This window comes from Zonotrichia leucophrys, chromosome 4, assembly GCF_028769735.1.
Source record: "Zonotrichia leucophrys gambelii isolate GWCS_2022_RI chromosome 4, RI_Zleu_2.0, whole genome shotgun sequence".
NCBI lineage: Eukaryota > Metazoa > Chordata > Aves > Passeriformes > Passerellidae > Zonotrichia > Zonotrichia leucophrys.
Window position 1 is genome coordinate 37,448,037 of NC_088173.1, and position 22,780 is coordinate 37,470,816.

At 47.1% G+C, this 22,780-nt stretch overlaps 1 protein-coding gene and 1 long non-coding RNA gene across 7 annotated transcripts in view; one reads left to right on the forward strand and one right to left on the reverse strand.

The window, feature by feature from the left end:
• Positions 1-214: 214 nt before the first annotated feature.
• Positions 215-2,402, forward strand: LOC135447396 (uncharacterized). The gene is made up of 3 exons (XR_010440096.1): positions 215-489; positions 776-898; positions 1,984-2,402. It is a non-coding gene; the product is annotated as an uncharacterized LOC135447396 (long non-coding RNA).
• Positions 2,403-4,773: 2,371 nt separating this feature from the next.
• The window catches only part of SEC31A (SEC31 homolog A, COPII coat complex component), a 40,826-nt gene continuing 22,819 nt past the window's right edge, over positions 4,774-22,780 (reverse strand). Inside the window, exons 20-29 of one of the 6 annotated variants that reach the window (XM_064711161.1) lie at positions 21,943-22,116; positions 20,512-20,682; positions 17,190-17,319; positions 15,887-16,195; positions 12,760-12,807; positions 11,240-11,298; positions 9,073-9,345; positions 8,560-8,679; positions 6,397-6,468; positions 4,775-5,511 (exon numbers count right to left, since the gene is read on the reverse strand). In XM_064711161.1, coding sequence (XP_064567231.1) covers positions 5,332-5,511; positions 6,397-6,468; positions 8,560-8,679; positions 9,073-9,345; positions 11,240-11,298; positions 12,760-12,807; positions 15,887-16,195; positions 17,190-17,319; positions 20,512-20,682; positions 21,943-22,116 — 1,536 coding nt within the window. In that variant the 3' untranslated portion in view covers positions 4,775-5,331. Of the gene's footprint in view, positions 5,512-6,396; positions 6,469-8,559; positions 8,680-9,072; positions 9,346-11,239; positions 11,299-12,759; positions 12,808-15,841; positions 16,196-17,189; positions 17,320-20,511; positions 20,683-21,942; positions 22,117-22,780 lie in introns of all 6 variants that reach the window. The other 5 variants (XM_064711160.1, XM_064711159.1, XM_064711163.1 and 2 more) reach the window with 5 other exon arrangements.

Here is a 22,780-nt window from a genome sequence, read left to right on the forward strand (position 1 = left end):
ATGTGGACAAGCTGAAAAGGAGAACTCAGGGCAGTGTTGTGAGAGGGAGGTGACAGCCTTCACCTGCAAGCTCCATCTTGCCTTTGCTGGCAGTTCCAGCTGGGCTTTCTGTTGTCATGCCCGAGTTTGGCCTCCCCTGCTGCAGGAATGCCTTTTCTGTGCAGGTAAAAGGGGCACCTGTGGGCCAGGGGACCTGTCTGTAGTTCTTGTTCCTGCCTTGTGCACTGGCTACAAATGATCCCACTGTGTGGTCTGCCTCACACAGGTCTTGCTTAAACTCACTGCTAGGTGAGGGGCTGGACTCAAATCCACTCTCAGGAAGCAGGCAGGAGTGTGATTCCCCCTGGGACTGAGCGTGCCTGAAATGCTGCACCAGGTTGCTGAACACACTGGCACAGGCTCTGAGAAGTGCTTCAGTGCACCCCAAAGTGAGCACACATCCTCTCAGCCTCAGCACTGACAGAGGGCTCATCCATCGTCTGCACCGAGGTGTGAAATGCTGCCCTGGACACCAGCCTGGGAATACCTCCCTGGCACATTCCCACTGCTGATGGGGACTGCTGTCTCTGGGCACAAAGATGCTTCTGTGCTGCTGGGAGCGAGGAGGTTGTGGGTTACTCTGCCAGCACAGCTGAGTGTCCCACAACCAGCATGAGAACAAAGACCTACATCTTGTGGAGCTTCCTGTTGCAGCAGAAAACTTCACAGACTTGCAGGGGTTCAGGGTTAGGTGCTGCCCCTTAGCTAAAGCCTGTTTTCTTTCCTCACTCTGCAGGGAATCCACTCAGAGCTGTGCACGGCCCCTGCCTGCTGTGCTCCGTGTGTCAGTGCCTGTGTGGGCAGCAGCAGCAGCAGCTCCTCGGTGGATGCCTGTGCCGCCACAAATCCTTTCTGCCAGGTAACACCAGGCCTAGAGGCTCTGCCTCGCTGGGGTGAGCCAGGCTGGATGCTCCTCTGGAGCTGAGACTGAGAGCCTGAAGGTCTTTGTATCTTCACAGTTTTATTATCACAAAGGTTTCAGGAACAGCAAAACCTAATGTTGCATAGCTCCAGAATTTATTTGTCCTTGTCCAGCAGTTATTTGACCTGACTATTTCCTGGCTTAGAATGCCACCCAAGGGAGGTCAGAGGGAGGCTTTTGGCAGGGTTTGGGAGGGCTGTGGCAGGGGAGGCAGCACACACCAGCTTACCCCATCCCAAGTGGGTCTCTGTGCAGCACTGGCCTCGACTCCTGATGGGCCTGGGCCCAGCAGAGCGTGGCTAAATGAGTGACATTGCTGCAAAGCACATTAGTCTGCTGAGACTAACACATTAGTCTGTAGTTATTAATTACTAACTACACCTCCTGAGGCAACTGAGTCAGCAGAGAGCATATAATTAAACCCAAGATTGTTTTGATATATTTTAAGCATCCTTCTAGAATTCTCTGCCCGGAAGAAAGAAAGAGGGCAGTGGTGATGAAAGGTGGTGAATGGTTCATGTGAACATTGACTCTATTTTAATGGCACTCAGTCCTGCCTGCTACCATCACATTTCAGTGCAGAGCTATTTAATATGTTGTCAACAGTGGCCCTTTCTTTTCTTTTTCTTTTCTTTTGCCATGAAAAATAATGATCCCAAAGCATTGTTCAAATGAACACTTTAAGTAAAAAAGGAAACAAAGCCTTAAACATCAGAGGGATAAGGAATATGTGATCAATGTTTGTGATTGAAGTGCTTCTTCTCTACCTGGCAAAGAATTTGTGCAACAATTTCTCAAGAAGTCTTCTGTGTGCTGTCCAGGCATGCATGGACTTCTTGGGTGAGGTCAGCCTTTTTAGAGTGCTTCTTAATAAATCCCCTCATAATTAGATGCTCTTCTGGATAACTTGCAGCTCTAAAGCTCAGAGGAATTTTAATCAGTTCAGCCTCTTTTGGGTGAGGATTATATTAAATGTATCCATGCTGACTGGCCATTTGGTGCTGTATCTGTTTGATCTGCAGGATCTCCAGAGGAAACATGGGAATGATCAACCCAGCACACAGCAAGTCAAGTCTGGGAGATCACCCATCTAAGGCTGGTCATGCTGACACTGTTCCTGGTATCAGTACAGTATTTATTACATCCCTCAGTATCCTCTGGCAATGGCCTTGGCCCTTGTTCAAGGCTGAGTGACACACAGTTACCGTGCAGTAAACCCACTGTGGCACTCACATTCTCTGAACAGAGAGATAATTCTCTCTCCCAGGTTTTTTCCTGGAGAAGCACAGAGAAAAGAGGAGAAAACAATTCTTATCTTTACCTGCTGCTCCTGTTGTTTTTGCACATGTGGAATGTGTTAGGAAGATTGCTTGCCCGAGGGGATTTGGTAATTGGATTCTGGTGATGGTTGTTTATGTTAATTAACCAATCACTCGAAGCTGTGTCCTGTCAGGAGTCACAAGTTTTTCTTTAGTTTGTATCTTTGTATAGTATAGTATCTCTTTAATATGGTATAGTATAATGTAATATAGTATAGTTTTAATAAAGCAATTGTTCAGCATTCTGAATCAATGGAGTCAGATGCCAGTCATTCCCTGTGCTGGAGGCTCCCTGCATTTTATTATAACCCAAATTCCCAATCTTCATGTTTGAATGAACTGTGTGATCCAGAAGGCACTACACTGGAAAGATCTGATGTACACTGTGCACAGGCTAGAAAGGCAGCAGCCACTAAAGACAATCTCCAACATTCATGCCTAATGCAGACCTCAGACCTCTGCCAGCCAAACCAAAGTAAATCCATTACAGAGCTTCACAGGCACAAAAAGGCTTTCACTCCAGTGCTCAGCTTGGATGTCCTGCCTGCAGCCAGGCCTCTCTGCAGTACTGCTGCCCTTACATCCCCACCTGCTTCCAGCAAACAGGACACAACTGCACTAACCCTGCCCTTTCCTGCTGCCCCTTTTGCTTGGATGGTGGCTGGTGAAGTAGTAAGGTACCTCCTCATGCCAGCTGCCATCAAACAACACCTATGCTGCTCAGAATACATCCTTGAATTTCCTTCCCTTCTTGTAACTCTGCAGCCTTGGGTGGTGTTACAAAGGTATAAATCTCTTCTCACTCAGTGAGATCAAAATTAGGCTATTTGGGGCCAAATTATTTTACCAGCCTAACTTGGCAGGGCTTCATTGCCTTCTGCAAATGAAGATGGCCATTTGCATTTATCCCATCAGATGGGTGGCTAATTGCTTGGCATTCCTTGAAGATGTGAACAGACGGCAGCACAACCAATAATTCATCTCAGCTGCTCTCAGGAGAGAAGCAGCAGATTTTTGCCTCCACTCCTGTTATGCACTTGGGCAGTGCATTTTTCCTGTCCTGAGCTCCTGACAGTGGCTGAGGTGGAAGACAGCTTTTGTTTCACAAGGAGAGGAGATGACTCCATTGCTGACAATGTCCTGACCATGGTGCAGCATCACAGTACTCTTAGGATACCATCACCTCAAAACCCCTCCTCATTTCCCTCTTATCCGGTGGTCTCATTTTTGCCCACTTGAATTTCAGACCAAACCTACACCTGGCCAGCTCACACCACATTTTTTCTCATGTGACACCGCTCTCTAGTTCCAATCAACCTGATTCCCTTGTGCTCTTCACATGGGGAGCAAGCAAAATTTATTTAATTTCTTCCCATGAAATAAACCTTCAGTCCTATCCCTGGCACGTGTGCCTTGCTGAGTCCCTTCTCATTTGTTATCCTCTTTGACATGGATGCAAGTCTGATGAAGGTTTGTGTCATTAAGCATCCCTTGGCTTTCACAGGAGATATTCCCAGCTAATTACGCTCAGATCCTGCTGCTCTCGTTCCAATTTCCAGCAGTGGTTTTGCCCACAAGCCTGCACCTACTGGGGGCATGCCCCTCTGCCACCAACACCAGTCTCCCCAGTCACTGCCAGAAACAGCAGTTTCCCAAAACATGGAACACCTGCCTGTCCTTCACAAGTGCCAGTGCATGCCCCCACTCCTGCTCCATGTCAAGAACTCCCAAAACCACCCAGGGAGAGCACATGCAAGGCCAGATCCTGAATTCCTCTAGTATTACCTCCTGTCTGCTGGTTTGGCCCTGAAGTACTGAGACTGCTTTTTCTTTTCCTTGCTGAGCAGTGCACCACAGAAAGCACAGGCCAGCCCAGCACAGCTGCTTTTCACCCTACTGAGGGTTGGGGTTTTAAATTTATTTCATTCCTGTTTACACCTTAAAACTTCTTTTCAACCTTGAGTCAAGACACAAAGGTGCTGAATACACTGCTATAAGTACACTTACACAAGAATACTTGTAACACTGCTTAGAAACCAATAACCTAGATCAAAATATTTACTCCAAGTCTTGTTTAAACTCCTGAAATAAGGTAACTTCAAGTTGAAGCCTTGTGTTCACCAATTTTAAAAGCTTATGAAGTAAGAAAATGCTGGAAAGGAAATAAAACTGTTTTGCCTAACAAATCTGTTTGAAGTCATAGAAGCCAGCAGTGATTTACATTGTTATTGAGATTATTTCTTGCAGTATGCACTGCCAAATCTACATTCCACAAGGACTGATATTTTAGGTTAATGCAAAACTGCTTTTGTTTCCCAAACTCAGACATTTCCTCCAACTGCTGATCTTTCTGTGTTCTACACAGGCCTTTCAGTGATAAAACGAGGAAAAACAAAAAGTATTCTCATGCCCAGGACACAACAGAAAGCAGCCCCACTGTACTCCAGTTCAAAATCCCTCCACTGCACTTCATAGAGACAAATTTTAATAAATTTACATTTATTGAAAATATCATATTAGCTTTTATTTTGCTCATTTGCCCCAGTGCACAATTAAGCTATTTAACATGTAAATGGTAATAACAGAACTGCAAGCAGCTTCATAAAATGAAAGACCAAATACACTTGTAACATGATCAGACTGTTTTTAATCTGGTGGATAAGGAACAGTGAGGTGGAAGGGAAGAATCTGTTTTAGGGTCCAATACACAACCTATCTTGTTGTTTCAACACATACATCTGTTATTAAAAGCCACTGTTTAGCAGCGTAACATGCACCTAAAAATTGACAACGTGGGACATCACCCATTAAATATACTATTTGTAGATGAGAATGGTTAGGGATGGGAAAAGGATTAAAATAAGAAGAAAAGCACCAGGGCTCCACAGCCCTTCTAGAACCAGGTACTCTGCAGGGAGGGTGTAATGCCATTTGTCAGCTCTACTGCGCCATGCTGCGAGGACGAGCGCTCGGTCCATTTCCCGCGCGTCTGCCGCAGAAATGCACTTCTTTGGGAAAGCAACCTCCAGGGCTTGGCATGTGGGGCACACCTCACACCCCCAGCTTGTTGGCCTGCGTGAGGACAACCTTGAGGACTGGCATGAAAGCAGAGGTCTCGCTGAAGTTGCTGGTGCTGACGATGTGTGTGTGGATGTTCAGCCCCTCCTGGTAGTTGCGCGTCTCGATGCTCTTCACAATGTTGTGCAAGCCACTGATGATGGTCGGAGAGAGCTGCAAGGAAGGCAGGCAAGGCAGGTCAGCACAAAGGAAAGGGAGCGGGAGAGGAAAGGGACCGGGAGAGGAAAGGAAACTAACAGGAAAAAGAAATTCTGAGTGTGGTGCTTGGCTCTCAGGAAGGTGCAGCACTTAGCTCCTTTATTTGGATGGCCATCTTCAGAGCTGCACCACACTGGGAACAGTCATTGAAAAGTCCAACAATAGACTTCAACCAGAATGGACCTTCTCTGCAGTACTCTTGCTATGCCCTGCAAGCCTTCCCTGCCTGGCTGCAATTCCCTGGGGTGGGAGACCTGCTGTGACACAATCCTGGCACCAGAAAAACCTACTGAGCTTTTTATGCCTTTGGGTAAAGTTAATTGCTCAGCAAATGTGGCCTGACAACAGGAGGATTACATCACTCTAATCTTAAGGTACTGAGACATTTAAGCACAGTCCTTTATTCTGCCAAAGCCTCCTGGAAGGCTTTGCAAAAATCACCAGATCTTCAAAAGTACATCTGCCTTCCAGTGAAGTCACTGAGCCTCCAAAATCAAGTCCCCTGGGTTCTGTTGTGACCCCAGGCTGTGTGTCTCAGTTCCTGCCTGGAGCAGAGAAATGGTGCCTGCTGCAAGGAGCTCTGCTCTCTGGCTCAGCACAGCACCATAAAACTCATTACACAACCCCAAAACAACACTGTAAAGTCTGCACAGGCACGTGGGGCCAGGCACAGTAACTGGCTGATTTCTAAGAAATCCATGCAAACTTCCAATAAATGGATGTGGAGCACACTGCCAAAGAAATAATGAGCACCTGCTACATACTGCAGAAGTAGTATTGGACCAATGAATTCACTGGCCATATGTGATTGAGGGCTGGGGGAAGTAAAACAGAACTTACTGCCTGTTCCCTAAGTTTGTCATACAGAAACTCCAGGCGTTTATTTGCATCATCCAGTTTCCTCTTGGTTTGCTGCAAGACAAATAAATACATCAAGGGACAGCAATTTTTAGAATTCTAGACCAATCTGATATCATAGCAAATAGGTCCATGGAGCACATCAAATTCCTTTCTCAACATTTTCCTAACACATCATTTGGATTCTTTGTTCTGTACTCCCATGATTTTGCTAGGAAAGACCACATGACTGTAGTACATGTAAACTCTTCAGCTATCTACAGAAGATAGAAAACTGTAGAGGTGCACCCCAAAAGCCACTGGTCATTTGCAAACCCCACTGGCATAACTGATAAGAAAAGTGACAAAATTCTGAGTTGAAGCACAATTTTTTTCCTGTGGTTCACTGAAAAAGCATAGTGATAACTGGGTAAAATTCTCACTTGAATGAAATATCCAGCAACATCAATGAGACTGGCACATGCAGATTCTCCAGTTCTAAGTGTATACAACTCAGTCATCATTTATGGTAAATCCTAATTATATTTTTCCTCATTTGATTAATAAAGCCAGCCATTTGTCTGTAAGTTTTTAGTGTCAACAGAAAAACTAATAGCCTAACCCAGTCTGTCCTTACAGACACTTTGGGCTTCCATGACTTTTATAAAGTAAACCACCCACTGATGTTTCTGGAATTATTTTGCCACCAAAGGCTTTTAAAATAAGCCCAGTACATTTCACCTGGAGCTGCAGCTGCTGGAGAAATTAATTTTTATCCACTTTTTTTTTTTTTTAAGCCAACATCTAAAATTGTAGATTTTACTCCAGAGTAATAAAACAGTAATAAAGCATCAAGGTTACAGTTGCAGGAGCACAAAAAAGCTGCTGGTCAACAGCAGCAGAAATGGCATCAGTGCACAAGAGTAATGGCATTTCCTCCTAAATCAGTCTGTGCATCAATCCATCTTCACTTAAGATAAGTGCCATTTTCCCTGGCAAGAGGAAATGTTTCTCTGGATTAAATAACTGCCTGGAGCAAATAAAGTCTGTGGGAATGCTGTAGCTCAAGGGGGAAGACCAACTGCTGGCTGCTTGCTGTGCTAGAAATTAGGGAAAGCTGTTCAGATGGCATAAAGGAGAACACAGCACATGGATCTTGGGCCACATGCAGAAACTCCTCAGCAGCAGTTATGTCATCAAGGAACTGAGATATCCAAGGAAAAAGTCTCCCAGGAGGAGCAGGTAAGAAACCCCCAGTTCTTCTGGACTGCCTAACTCTCAGATGCATGACCATAAAACATGAGTTTCAAAGCCCATGAAAAGGTGCAGATGCTATTTTCATTTTACAGATGGTCAGCTAGGACAGAGAAGAATAAATTGTGTCTAGGGAACAGCAAGACATCTCTCCAGCCAAATTTGGTGGAAGTGCAAACTGCTCTTCTCCTCACTCTTTAGTTCCTGTTCCCATTTTCCCCTTCAGAATGCAATAGCTGAGCAGTGCCTGTATTTGCTCTGACAACAACTGATGTGTACAGTCAGGGTGGTGTCTCCTGTCTCTGTGGGCTGAAACACTTTCACTGCCTAAAAATATCAGAGAGACTTAACAAGAAGCAAGCAAAATGTGTTGGCAGAGCAGAAAAGCAATCCCCAGGTGCAGATATGAGTGGAATGCTTTTGCCTTCTCTGTCTGTCTGGGGGAAGGGGCACTTGGAGGAAGAAAAGGTCAAAGGGAATGCAGAATACACTATATATACATACAAACACACATATATATATAATGCACTCTACAGCCTTTAAATAAAGAATTTTGAGCAATTGAGTGATACTGAACTGACAAGAGCACGAGTCTGTGCTGTTGACCAAGCAAGTTCAGTGCACAAAGCCCTCTGCATGCTACCAGCATCATCTTTTAGCACGTGGCAGGCATGAGCTGACCATTCAGCAGCTGGGCTTTGTGGTGCCATGTTATTTACTGGCCATCAGCAATAAGTGAGCAGCTTTGGGAGGGATAGCTCATTTACAGTGTACTGGCTGCCATGGGAAATGTTTTCCTATCCAGCTCCAGGGGTTGTGTTAAAGCTGTTAGCCTTCCCTTTCCCAGGTAGCTGTTGTTTCCCTTTGAAATGAGCTTGTTAGCAGAAATCCCAAGTCACAGAAATCCCCTACCGGATCGGAGGCAGACAGCAGGCACCTCTGGATGAGAGCTTCAAAAGTGGTCTTCAGGATAAGGTGCTCCTCAGGGATGGGCTTCTTGGTGATCTTCTCTGTGGGCAGTGCCTGCACGTGCTGAGCAACAGAGAACAGGTGAGGCTTTTCCAGGTCACTGTGCCCACATGTTGTTCTCAGCTAAACCAAGTGGCATTATTGCCCAGCTTGGCACAACTCCTATTTCTTCCCTGGGGGTGTGTGGAGGTGACTTCAGCAGCACCTGCTGTTGCTCCCTCTGGGAAGCTGTGAAAGTTGCAGAAGGAAGCAGCTTGTTGGCCCACACTGACTATAGGATTAGTGCCATCTAGGTGGAGATTACAGCAGCAAAATGCCAGCACCTAGGTGCAAAGCCAGTGCCTGGAAACTCCACAGCACACTTTGCAGCTACAAGAAAAGCCTGGACAAGAGGATCCTGCCTGGCAGGCTCTACTGCTGGACAACCCAAGCCCTGCAGTGCTGGGGCTGCCTTACCTGGATGGCATTGCCAATGGGAGCCCCCGGGGCCCCCTCGGTGCTGGGTTTGGAAGCAGTGGGTGCCATGGTGGAGGGCCCCAGGGGCTGGGCAGCAGGCTGGAAGCCCCCCTGCAGCACCATGTGCCCTGCAGGGAGGTGAGCAGGCTGGAAGCTGGGCGCGCTGCTGGGCGGTGCTGGAGCCTGGGGCTGCTGCATCTGGGACTGCGGCTCTGCCAGCGGGTTCATGATGGGGGCAGTGATGGGCACCGGGGGCAGGAAGTTCTCAGGGACCTGGGAAAACAGGGCATTCGTGTTGGGGGCTGCTGCAGGCACTGCACAACACCCAGCTCCCACAGACCCCCCAGTGCACAGCAATTGGGAGTGCTGGGTACACAAATAACACAGAACGCCACTGTGGCTGACCAAAGCCATCCCTCTGCTGCACACTGAGTGCTCAGTGCAGCCCAGCCTGCCCCGGCCACAAGAGCTGAGAGCTGCCACCTCCAATCAGAGCCACCCTCCCTCCAAACCACAGCACTATTAGAGGAGAAAACTAACCCACACCTTCATCTATTCTTACTATTGGGTCATTATATTTAGACTTTTGTGTCTCACTTTCAAGGGTGTATTTTTGTCCATGCAGCACAGAACGTAGGTCACAGGCAGCAACATGCCCCAGTAAAGCTTCTGAAAGCCTTTCAAGCTCCTGGCACACAGGTCTGCACTAAGGCAGATTACCAGGGCATTTCAGATTCACCCTTGAGCATCTGCCAGTCTTTACACAGGGGGTTTTCACAAACATTTGGTACAGGGAAGAAACAACAAAATGAGCTACTGGCCTCTGCTACACATCATGCAGGAATCAAAACAACAGAAAGGGCTTCCATGGGAATGTGCACATTTCTTTGGGCGTGCATGGAAAAAAAAGGGAAGATTACAGAACCTTAAATGAATGATGGAATGAATCTAAATTCAGCTAGTGATTTGGTACAGAAAAAAAAAAATTCCAATCCAGCAACAAAGTCAATTATAAAAGAAATGAATCACAGCAATAAACTTTTCAGTGGTGAATAAGTTCTTAGTTAGGAGGAAAATAGCTGAAAATTATGGCTTGAAATGCCAGATATTTCTTCTATTTTATAACAGTCCATGTGGTGAGTCATTTTATAATATCCTAAACCACCCCTTAGACAGGGGACAGAAGGGAAACAAACATAGAAACATGACTGACAGATTTGTTAAAAACCCAAGAGAGAATGCAACAAACACATTCCTCATTTAGAAGGAGCCAACTTGCAAGCCTTGGCTATGGCAGAAATTCTGGCTGTGACACACACACAACAGAAGTAGCAAAAATCTTGTGTGCACAAGGCTGCTTCTTGAGCTCTCTGCTCCAGCAGTTACTCTGACACTAAGAGTTGTCTATCCAGCCTCCAAAAGCTTCACTTTGAATTGCAGAGACCAAAACCCAAAGGGTAAGGAAGGCTCCTGCCTTTGCCTTCACCCAGACCTTATCTTGGCTGCTCTAATGTTTTGCTCTCCCCACACTTTACATGCTCCAGACTAACTCCTGCCTCCCAGGGTCACAGAGCAGTGGATAACACTGACTGCTGTGGAGATGCTCCAGCCTGCAGGAGCACCAGGGGATGAAAAGGCTCGCTCTGCTCCATGCCAAGCGTTCCCAGTTATCCTGCCCTGCTGCAATTTAAATCCATTTTGCAAAACTACATTATCTCCATCATGGAAATTGTCTTACTCTCAACAGATCTCTCAGGGTCAGACCCTTAATCAGAATAAATTGCTTTCAGCTCCAGCAATGTCAATAACCTATAACAATCTGCACAGCCTCCTCATTTTGCCTAAGTATCATCTCCTGCAAAACTCTGCTGCTTTACTGCAGATGAAAACAGTTGGAAGTATTTGGTCCAAACCACGAACCACGTTGCCATTAACAACCACAACTTCAGCAAAAACCCACCATCTCTTTAGAGGCTTAGACATTTGGAGAGGGATAATGCACATTAGAGAGACATAAAGGCCATTTCTGCTCATGAGATGCAGCTTTTGTTTGCTGCTAAGCCTTCTCTTCCCTTCTCCTGCCAACAGGTTTCCCAGCAGCAGCTTAAACTATTGTTTTTCAAGGGATCAGCACTCAGTTGTGTTGAGGTAGGAGTTGCTAGAGTACCTTCTTCTTCTTGGCAGCCCTGTTGAGGGTGGGAGGGTCATTCCAGCCATTCTGGGGCCCTGGGACAGAGAGAGAACACAGCCTGTAAGTACCTGGGAAGAGGGCAGTGATGCCTTCTTAAGCTCTGCTGGGCCAGATCCATGCCATGGCCCTGTCCTGCCTGTTCCTCTGCCCTTCCCTGAGGGCCAGAGCATCTCCTGTGCCAGCCAGGGCCTCCCAACATCCCTGCCATCAGACCCTTTGGACTCTGTGCCCACTGGGCAAGGTTTGGGATCTTGACCAACCGTTCTCAAGCTAATAACCCAATAATTAACTTTTACTTCTCTTGCAGGATAAAAGATCTTTGAGCAGACATGCCTTTGAAGAGGGCCTGCCATGCCCCAGAAAGCTCTGCTACACAGACTGTGTATGTGAAGAGCTTATCCAGGACATTTGTACATAAAGTTCCCCAGCCACACCACACCAAACACCACACAAAAAGAAGAGGCATCAGAGGCCTTGAGCAGGTTCACCCAGTCACCTTGGAAACACAAAGAGCCACAAACCCAGCTTTCCCCTGCCAGCTACAGCATGGTTTTGGGTGCTCTGCATCCCCAAATCAGAGCAGAGCTGCTTGAGCAAGGTGGGAAAACCTGGCTTTCTCTACCAGGGGTGATTGGTTTGCAACTGGAAGCACAGAGGATGTGTGAGCAGATTCACTCCAGGCTGGGGTGCTGCTCTGCACCAGCCCTTGTGCTCTCCCCAGAAAGCAAGCCCCCTGCAGCTGGGAGATTTGCAGCCCAAAGCTCCATCAGGGCATGGAGAGAGCTCCCACCTCCTCATGGAGCACAGGGAATTGGGCCCATGGCATTACACCCAGGCATTATTAACTGCAGTGCCCCAGTAATCAGGATTTATTGCACAAAGCCACAAAAAGCCAACAAAAGCAAAGCCCTGCTCCATGGACTTTTTCACCACAGTGTTTTTCACTCAGCAGATGATGAATTTACCTTAGACAGCACAAGTTAACATTCCTGCAGAATTTGCTCAATTTATCTGAAATGTCATTTGCTCCCAGGCTTTTGTCAAGCAAGTTCCACAACCAGAGCATGTTAAAGGGGTAAATGAACAACTATTCAAAACCCCTTTCACAGCTGCTTTCTCTGTAACCAAAGGCAGTGCCATCTCCTGGCAGCCTCGTCTATTCCTCCCTATCCAGAAAATCCCAGAGTATTTCAGATACAGGGAGTCTAAGTGATAGGAATAGCACATTAAGAAAATCTCCCAGACTGTCACTGATGTTAATTTCCTGGAATAATTTGCATTAAAAAAGGAAAATATTGAAAAATAATTTGCTTCTGTGGTTAAAAACTCCAGATATATTGTTATTGGTTTTAATTAAGGAATTAAAAATCAATTTGATTAAAGTCTAATTGGCAAACAGCATCACACTTAATGTTCTGTAAAGAACATTTGCATAATTGTTGTCCATTCAATTAATTTCATGTAGTGGCTGCAATTATTTTCAGGTTAGGTGGTACCTAGTTCACCTGTGAAGGGAGAGGCCTGGTCTTGAGCTGGTAGACTTTCTGCAGACAAAATGCAAAGAAAACTAAAAAAATACTTTTCTTCGAAAATAATAAAGCAGTTGGCCTTTCATTTTTGACCAGCAATTTAGTTTCACAACATGCATCAGCAGAAAAACACACCTAACCAAATTACAATGCCAGCTTGGAGACAAGTCATTTGTTCCATGCAGTAAATCAGTATTTCTAGTTTGTAACAAAGGTTGCAGCATTCTGGCCCTTTTTCTTCCCTCTTCTGATGTTCTCATTTTCTATTCCAGTGCAGCTGACAGACCATTACTCTCAGCTACAATCTTCTGAACAGCATTTCACCATTCCAGAAAGCTTTCCAAGAGATGCTTGAAGTACCTGAGTTTAGAGTGGATCTCCCAAGTATTTTCTCAAACCAAGGCACGCTCTCAGCTGCATGCAGCCCAGCAACAGGAGGATGTTCACACTACACTCACACAAACACACACTGCCTGCTCAGACTGAGCAACAAACCCAAATGGCAAATAAAGCCAATAAACCCCTCACCATTCCAAAGAGGAATGAGATAACTCCTGTCCCTGGGGCTGGCCTGCTCATACTTCTGGTAAAAACCTTTCCCTTAGATCAGGATTGGTCTACTGCATTTTCAAACAAGATTCATGATTCTGAAAATTAGAACTCCCTTGACAGTATGTTCTAAGATCTAACACAAAACTAAGTGAAAGGGGTTGAATATAAAATTAAATGTGGTCTTTTCTCGCTTACAGAAGCTTCAAGTACAGCTTAACATACTGATATTTTGTGCCTTTGAATAAAAAACAAAATATATTTACAGAACTCTTCCTTTTTACATGCATCTTTAAATCCAAGCCAGTTCAAAGGTCGGGTGCTTTTCAAGAGTTCAGATTGGAGATATTTTTCCCTTCCTCCCTTATTCCTTATTCTTTAAATGAGTCACAACTGCACAGTGAAGCATGATGTTCCCAGATAAGATCATCACCACAACAAAAGCAGGACCAGCATCACTGCACCACAACACTCAGAGCTACAGGTGAGCTCTGCTCCTGGCTGCAGATCTCGGTGTTCCTACAGGATCTCATGCCAAGGCATCCCCCACCAGGCAGTGCAGCTGCTCACAAAGTGTGTTGGTGGTTAAGCATATTAAGCATGTACACTGTCATTGCTGCACCTGGAAAACAAGGGTTTTTCATTCTTGTTGGTGTGCTTTCTGAAAGGTGCAATCTAAACACTGGAAGAGAACAGAGCGTGCTCTTCAGACACACTTCATTTTTTTTTCCATAGTTCTCCAGCTGCAGTCATCACTTGTGTGTATGCATGAGCCATCCTGGGCTCAGCACCTCACCATGCCCTGCTGTCCACCCCTGCATTTCAGCCCAGGGCTGCAGAAATCAGAGAGGATGCCCAAAGTTCTGACACTTTGTACTGGCTACCCTGCTCACCACACCTGCTGAGAACAACAGAAGCAGCATTGATAGTTCTCAGAAAGTTTGATAAAAAGTCTAATATGAACAACTTTTAACTCTGAAAAGAGCTTCACCCACTCTGACCCTGCCATGTGGGCTATGTCACATCACTGCAATGCAAGCTGAGTAGTAAAATGGATAAGAAGGAACAATTTTCTTGTTCCTTGCATTTATTTGGAGGTGCAGAAGCCATGTTGTCTGCCTTGTAATGTGCTGTTTGACATCCCAGGCCTAGAGCCCTACCCAACACCTCTCCCTCCTTCCAATTTACTAACTCCTCTGGTTTAGAGAGTCAAGTTTGACATGCCCTGTAATGTGAGGTCAGGAGAGATCACACTGCAGCACCTCCAAAAGCAGAAGGGACACCAATCTGGCTGCATGGTGGATGGAAAAGGTATTTTCTCCCTTTGCAACTCTGGCAGTCCTACACCAGTCCTATTTTTTGGCATAGCAAAAGACCACTTCTCCCCCAAACACAAGGGGGTATTGTGAGCTGCCAGCCTCAAAGACACCACCAGGAGCACCTACTCATAGGATTCATGAGTAAGGCAAAGGCAAAATGCTTTTTTTGCACTGCATCACCCCTAACAGACTTTTAAAATAAGAGAGGGAATGACAGTGGGCACATTAGTGTCTGTCAACAAAACATCCCCCAAGTCTTGCCCAGGATTCCCTGTACCCTCTCCTTCCCCAGATCTGCTCCTTGACTCTTCAGCTGAACCAGCTGGATGTGCAGGGTGCTCATGAGCAGGTTTAGAAAAGGACTGCTGATTCTTCCTGCACTGTCTGGCATGCAAAGCTGCTGTCTCACAGGCTGCCAAGGGAAGGTTTGTCATGGCAGGCGAGGTCACTGTCCCACAGCAGCGACACCCAGCCAGTCACAAGCAGACAGGGAGCCCCACCTCAGCCAGTGCTCTCTCACCAAGCATGCTCCAACATGCTCCAAGTGTCAGCCCCACACACATGCTTTTAATTGACATTCAGGGAAGAGACAGGCAAAAGCATTTCTAAATCACTTCTGATTCTCTTCTAAGGCATTCATAACCTCAGTAAATCCCATTGCAGTAACAGGTTAGGGACACAACAACGAAGGAGAGCTGATGCTATGGGAAATGTTGTTTGAATTAAATATGCTGCTAATCCAGGCTTTAAAGCCTGCTGAAAAACCAGGGACATGGGCAAATCACATCTGCAAATCATTCAGCAAGGAGAACTGGGATCATCCTGTCAGCAGCAATTAGGAAAACTTGCTCATTTTCGTACTTTGCTCTCCAGTCACAGCGCAGGCTCTGACACCAACATTAAAACTGAGCCATGACCCATCCATGGCATACAACATAAGAAGCCTGTGGTAGCATCCTGTCTTGGGCAAGACAGAAGCTCTGTGACAGTGGCAAGGTCAACAGAGCCCTACCACAGATGCACAGGGGTGATGATGTGGTTTAGAAATGCTTTCAACTGATCTCTAAGCAAAAGCAAACTTTTTACAGAGCATTCACAAGGCAAGAAGTGCATATTGAACTGAGTGGGTGAAGAGCAAACCCCTCCCTCCTCCCTGCCTGCCCCCCTGTCCAAGCGCAGACCTGTTCTCTGGGATGCAGGAAGGTCACTGGCTGCAGGCAGAGTACCTGTTGGTCCAGTAGGTAATGCATAAGCCACAGAAGTTGCTGGAAGTCCTGGCCTGCCATGCTGAAAGGAGGTGCCAGAAGGAGGAACAGGGAAGGAAGAGATGGGGTTCAGGCTGGTTGGGGAGGGCTGAGGCTGCCCAGGGTACAGCGGGGAGGGCATGGAGTGGGCAGGGGCAGAGGGCAGGTAGGAGGGGGTGGTGTTAGGGGCAGGGCTGGGGTAAGAGGCTGAAGCAGGGGCAGCAACAGGCTGCTGAGGCTGATAGAGAGCTGGTCCCCCAGTTCCAGAGTACTGCTGTGTGGCCTGATATGCTACAAACAGGGAGAGAAAACAGTGAGTGAGTTCACAACAGTGGAGCAGTGGGTTTCATCTGTCTCTGCTTCCTTCTTCACTTGACTCTCCTCTCTTCACACCCCTACACCCCAAAACCGCTTACCTGCCCAGCCAAATCCTGGCTCCCACAGCTCTGGCTGCTCAAATCCCCACCCTGGCACTGGGAGGCACAGAGAGGATGGCCTTGGCCCAAAGGACTGCTGCTCTCCCACACACACCCTCCAGCCCAGAGGCACCATGATGCCTGGGGTGGGGCTGGACACATGGACACTGCTGTCTTCTGGACCACTGCAATCCTCACAGGGGCTCTCAGAGAAAGGAAAGCCCTGTCCCAGATTTTCACAAAGGGAAAACTTAGCCCAAGGAAATGAATACATACTCTGGAAGGGAATGTAAGCTCACAGCCTTTCACTGTGGGTCCTGCAGCTGATTTCTCTGCCTCTGCCCATCTATGGCCATTTTTCCTCCCTCCTGCCAGTACTTTCAGTCCCTGCTTTGGGTGAGCCAGGGCTCTGCCCCCTTCTTCACTCACCTCTACTACTGCCCTCATTTCCTCATCCCCTGTCCCACTGCCATGGAGCCCCAATGGGGAATGTGTGCCCAGCTGCACACAGATGAGCTGTGGCTCTCTTTGCCAGGCTTGTGGGACTTTCCCAGGGCTCAGACTTTGGAGTCTCTGACCCCAGCACAAGCTTGGGCCAGGCCAGCTGGGCAATGAGCCTGAGAGCTGTGGGTAGGCACCTCAGCAAGGAGGAAAGTTTGACAGAGGGTGTCTGATGCCTGCACCCCACCAAGAAATGACAACCCTCAGATGTCACCTCACCTTTCTCCCCACCCCGCAAGAACTGTGGGACTGGCTTGGTCTGAACACTCCACCCACAAGGAGGGGACTCAGGGCTATCCCAGAGTTAGGGCTGGCCCACCTGGGTGGGAGGGACAGGGACAGGGAGAGGGGAGGCTGCTGTTACTCACTCTGTGGGTACGCTGGCCGCGTTCCTGCTTGCGAGTACATGCTGTAGTTGGAAGATGTGGCTTGCTGGGGAGGCATGCTGGGGCCAACAGCACCTGGCATAATAAACCCTGGAGGAGGTGGGTTGTCCCCCTGTCAAAAAAAAATTACAGGAAAAATGGGAGAGACAGGATTTCATTAGTACTGGCAATGCAGTGCTGAAGCAGAACTGCAGCAAAAGGATGAGTTCATGTTTCAAGGCCTGAAACCATATTCCTTGGAAGAAGGGAATCAACAGCACAGGGGCAAATGCCTCCAACCACCCCAGTGCCTCAGGGTGCCCAGCACAGCACTGAAAGCACAGCTGGATGTGCAGTGACTTCAGCAGCAAGCAGAGCAGCACACCCCTGCCTGCACAAGGAAGAGCTCCCTGCCATCCTTCAACCAAACTTAAATGGTAACTCTGCAGCTTCTGATCTCCATGGAAAAAGGGGAAAGGAAAAATCATACTTCAGATATTCCACTGTGGGGCAACGGCTGGGGAGACTCAGGTCACACTGAGCTCCCACTCAAGACTTTCCACTGTGCCACTCCTCTGGGCATTGGTGACAGAAAAGTAAGGGGATGCAGAGGAGTAAAACCAGAGCACACATGGGAGCTGCTCCATCCATCTATCTGCACAGATTACACCAGGGGACACACTGGGGTGGAGCAGAGGCTCAGGGAGGAATAATGAAGGTTATACCTGTGTGTCAGAGGGACAGCCTGCAGGAGGATGGCTGGGAAGGGCAGTAGGAGTTTTGTTACTCCAGGTAGTGACAGTAGGGGCAATTCTAACCTGAATCGAACAAAGAAATACCAATCATGGAAAACAAAACAACAAAAAAGTCTAAAGGGTTTCACAAATCAAGATGCAAAGAAGTGAGTGCAAGAAGGTTTGCATGCTGGCACTTGTAACAGCCATAAAATCTCAGAGGAAGAGGAGAATTGCATTCAAGGCAGACAAAAATCACTGGAGCCAAAGTGAATTGCAGAGTGAGGATGAAGCAGTGCTGCAGCTGCAGTAGGCTGTGGAGCAAGTGCAGTGTTATGTGTGCCAGTCAGCCAGGTCTCCATCTCTCATCACATTTTCCTATTGCAGAAGCCCCCCCCCACTGGCCCATGACAGTGAGCATCACTAACCACAGCTGCAAGCCCCAGGTTCCATGTTAAATTCAAACATATGCCTCACACAGAAGGAATCTGTTCAAACTGAGCTTCAGATGAATTTAAAAAGGTTAAAATATAGTTTTGAAAGGTTAAAAACTGATATTCAGCTCTTGCACATGCACAAATACACATCTTAATGGTAATTGCTTCCCAGCCAGTCTCCCATAGCTCCTTTCCTCCATCTTCCTTCTCTGCCACTCCAAATAGCTTCAAGTCCATACAACCACTCCTACCTTTCTGATGGGACAGAAATCAACAACTTCCTGGGCCTGGAACATTCCTGAGCAAGGAGTGGGCAACACAAGCCCATGGCTGGGCTTCAAGGATATAAGCAGAGGGAAAGCTGTGTCCCTGCAGCCCTGGCTGGCTCAGCTGGCTCCAGGCTGGGTGTCTCTAACCCCACACAGTGCTAAGCTGATGGTGCAGTCACTGCTAATGCCTGCATCACTCCTCACAAGAGAATCTCAAAGACTTTTCACCCCCTTTCACACCTGGTTTATTCAGATGAAAAAGAGGGTTCAACAAAACTGTGCTGAAAGGAATCCAAGGGTTAAGAGCATGTTCCTATTTGGGACAGCAGTTAAGCAAAGGCTGCCTCAAGCCTGAACAAGTCCTGCATACACACCTTCTCTAAAGGAAGGCAAACAAAGCAAGTATCCTAACACTCAAACGTGTAATTTCTCTCCATTCTGGTTCATCAGCTGGGAACCTTTCTGACTGACACCTGTCCCCTTCAAGCCCTTCCTGCTGAGGATGAGCTCCCTGAAAAGCCAGCAACACAGGGGGTTGTAACTCCCAGTGAACTCATGGGGTTCTGATACATCCAGCCTTTAATTAACAAGCAGGGCTTGCTGAAATAATTGCTTCGCATTTCAGAAACAGTGGCAGAAAGAGGGAACTGGTTTAAAAAAGCATTGCTCATATCTCAGCATCTAGAGGAGAGCTGCTATTCTCCAGAGCCAAACAGGACACACAGAGCTTCACCTCTCAAGGCAACTCATTGGTTACAAGGAAGGCCAAAGACAGACAGCAGAGTAGGCTTGATTATTAATGATGATGCATTTAATACCATATGCAGTGGGGTTAGCAAGGTAAATCCTGGATGAAGGCTTTGTCCCTTCTGAAATGTACCTTGCTAACATCCTGGAGAGAAGGCAGAGGCACACACTACTGCTGAGCATTTAGAATGCCCAACTTCCCCCCAGTTTTTCATCCCTTCTTTCTTCCTGCCTTGGTTTTTCTGGCAGGCAGTGCTTGGGGACAGCAGAGAGAGGAGATAGCTCTGCTTGTGCCAATCTCTGCCCAAGGAGAACACCCAGAGCCCTAACCCAGCTCTGATCCCAGAAAAGCCCAGCCCAGAGCACCTTTAGAGGGGGGCAGATGAGCTGCAGTGCTGTGCTGAGGGATTAGAGAGCCCTGGCAGTGCTCTCTAAGCACACACAGCCAGGGCTGCCCAACACACCACACTGCCCTGATGGCCAGAGTGTTCTGCTGCAGTGGCATCCTCAGGTTAGAGGTAAAACCAGACAATTTCCCTCCCCCATTTCTCCTCTTCCTCCCTGCACAGCTCCCTTATTAGTCTCATACTCACCTGGTCTTTCTTGTAGCACAGCAGTCTCAGCCTCCCCACCAGCCCCTGCCCTCTTACACCTGGCTGGGAAGGTGTTTTCACAGCAGGCTGCACCCAGAGCTGCACTAAAGTGCCCTCAGTTTGCTATAACTACTGCTCAGCAACTTCTGCAGCCAAAGTCAGAGCTAGGAGTGGAAATAATCTGCCCCAGAGAGCAGCATGAGCAAGCCCAAGGCCTGCAGGGATGGGACAACATCAGGGACTGTGAGAGGAAGCACACAGAACTCCTGTAGCGCTGTTCTCCCACACAGCTGCTCTTGGAACATTTTCAAACAAAAGGGGAAACACCTAATCTTCAGAAGCAGGTGCTTAAAGGATGTTTCCAGATGAGGAGCAAAGGAGGCATCTGTACTGACTGAAAGGAAGCACCAGTGACCTTCACCACAAGGCTCTCAGGGGAGGTTTGTCACACAGCCTCAGATCAAGAGAAAGGAAAAAAATGATTACATCCATCACTGTGCAGAGCTCAAGCACCACGTCCCTCCCTCGTGGCAAAGGCCCTTTACCTGCTGGTAGTACTGCTGGGCTGCAGCCTGGGGTGCCTGCATGCGTCCAGGCGCGGGGCCAGCTCTCCCTCTGACCACAGGCTCTCTCTCATGGGGCGCCTGGAGCTCCTGTCCCGCCGGGAGCTGCCCCTGTGCGCGGCACAGCCGCTCCCGCAGCTGCACGATGTTGGGCTGCAACAGAGAAGGGCAGGGCAGGGAGCTGAGGGGCACTGCCTGCCAACAGGGCAGCACTCACTGCTAAGCCTGCTTTATTGCACTGGCATGAGCCTTTTCTGCATGAGACACAAGGCCATTGGACTGCCTTACACCTGCCTGCCTCATTCCCAAACTGTCCACAAACAGCAGCTGATGGAAGATGGGAAGTCAGAAGAGAACAACCCAATCTTTATGGCATTTCATTTGCCATGTCTGGCTTGCAGGAGGGACACCCTTTGGCAGTCACTGGCTCCCCAAGAGGGAGCAGAGGTCTGTGCAGGCCTGCCAGCTCAGCAAGGCCAGTGCAGGGTGAGGGAACAGCCTGAATGTCACATTCCAAGGTGCATGTCAAGCAGCTGAACCATGTCATTGTCATCTTTTCTGGAAAAATCCCTTGGCCAGAATTTCTCTCCCGGGAAGCCTCAGAGAAAAGGAAAATAATTCTTATCTCATTTGCTTCTCCTGTGTTTTGCTGCTTTGGAATGTGTTTGGAGACTGTTTATCAGCAGGTGGTTGTTTGATTGGTTTCAAAATTAGAACTCCCTTGAGTTAGATCTAAGATGTAACACAAAACGAAGTGAAAGGGGGTGAATATAAAATTAAATGTGGGCTTTTCTCACTTACAGAAGCTTCAAGTAATTCAAGTGAATTGTTTTAACTTAGTGACCAATCATGGTCAGGCTGTGTCAGGACTCTGGAAGGAGTCAGGAGATTTCATTATTATCTTTAAGCTTTCTGGTTCTATCCTTTCTCTATAGTTTAGTACAGCATAACATAATATTTAAAATAAAATAAAATAAAAAAAGAAAAAAATTAAGATAAATTTAAAAAATAAAATAAAATAAAAAAAATTTTAAAAATAAAATAAAAATAAAAGAAATAAAATTTAAAAATATTTTAAACTAAAATAAATTACATTTGAAAATAAATAAAATAATTAAAATTTCTAAAATTAAAAAATAAAATAAGAATAAAATAAAAAATTAAATAAGTAAATAAAGTAAAAAAGTTTAAAAAATTTTAAAAAATTACAAAAACCCCACAACACACATAACATACACCACACCATAATATAATATCATAAAACAATAAATTAGCCTTCTAAGAACATGGAGTCAGATCCACTCATTCCTCCTCTGTCTGGAGAACTCAGGAGATAGCACAGAGCTGCACCACGCAGAGACCTCTGATGAAGCACCCCTGTTCACAGCCAGAGAGGGAGCAGAGAGGCCATACCTGGCTGGTGTTGGCAGGGAGGAAGGAGAGCGCTGCAGCCAGGCTGCCCTGAGCAGCCAGCAGGTTGGCATACTGGCTCATCTTCTCGGCCAGAAGGGCGCCCATGGCGTTGGGGTCCACGGCCTGCGTGAGCTGCACGGCTTTGCGCAGGATCACCACCTTCTCTATCAGGTCCTGAAACATCAGCAGGGGAGAGCACACCCACAAGTGAGAACAACAAAGTGAAGCAGGCCCTGGCTTAAGTCTGTCCCAGGCAGGACCCGTGTCACCCTGTGGGGAGCCCAAGCCAGGCACAGGTTTCCCTGCTGCACCAAAGGCATGGCTGTTCCCAGGGGATGGATCAGCAACCACCCACCAAGCAGCTCCTAACAGCACAGCCAGAAGAGTTGCAAAGAGCTGCTTTTATCAAACAGGATTTCAGGGCTCTATCAGCACTGAGCATCTCCACCAAGTGGATGCTTTCATAATATTACCTGAGCAAACAGACAACATCACACTTGTCACCACTACTGCACTGCATGTTAATTTACAGGGCTTCAGTAAGTCAATTCTTATCCATCTTCAAAGGATCTAAAAACTCCTCTGGAAGAGTTGTCCATACTTTTCTGGTTGTTACAGAAAAATTGTTTTCCTGATATTCACCAGAAATACTCTATAACCTGCCTTCCTTGCACATTCCCCAACACCAGAGCTGGTCTTGGTTGGGTTTCCTTGTACTCTTTAATTATAGGAACATCTTCTGTTCTGCTTTCCTATGTTTTTCTTACTGTATTTATACTAAAGGATACTACAAATATTCATTTCCCAAAATTAAAGCCCTTTTAAAAATTTTACACTC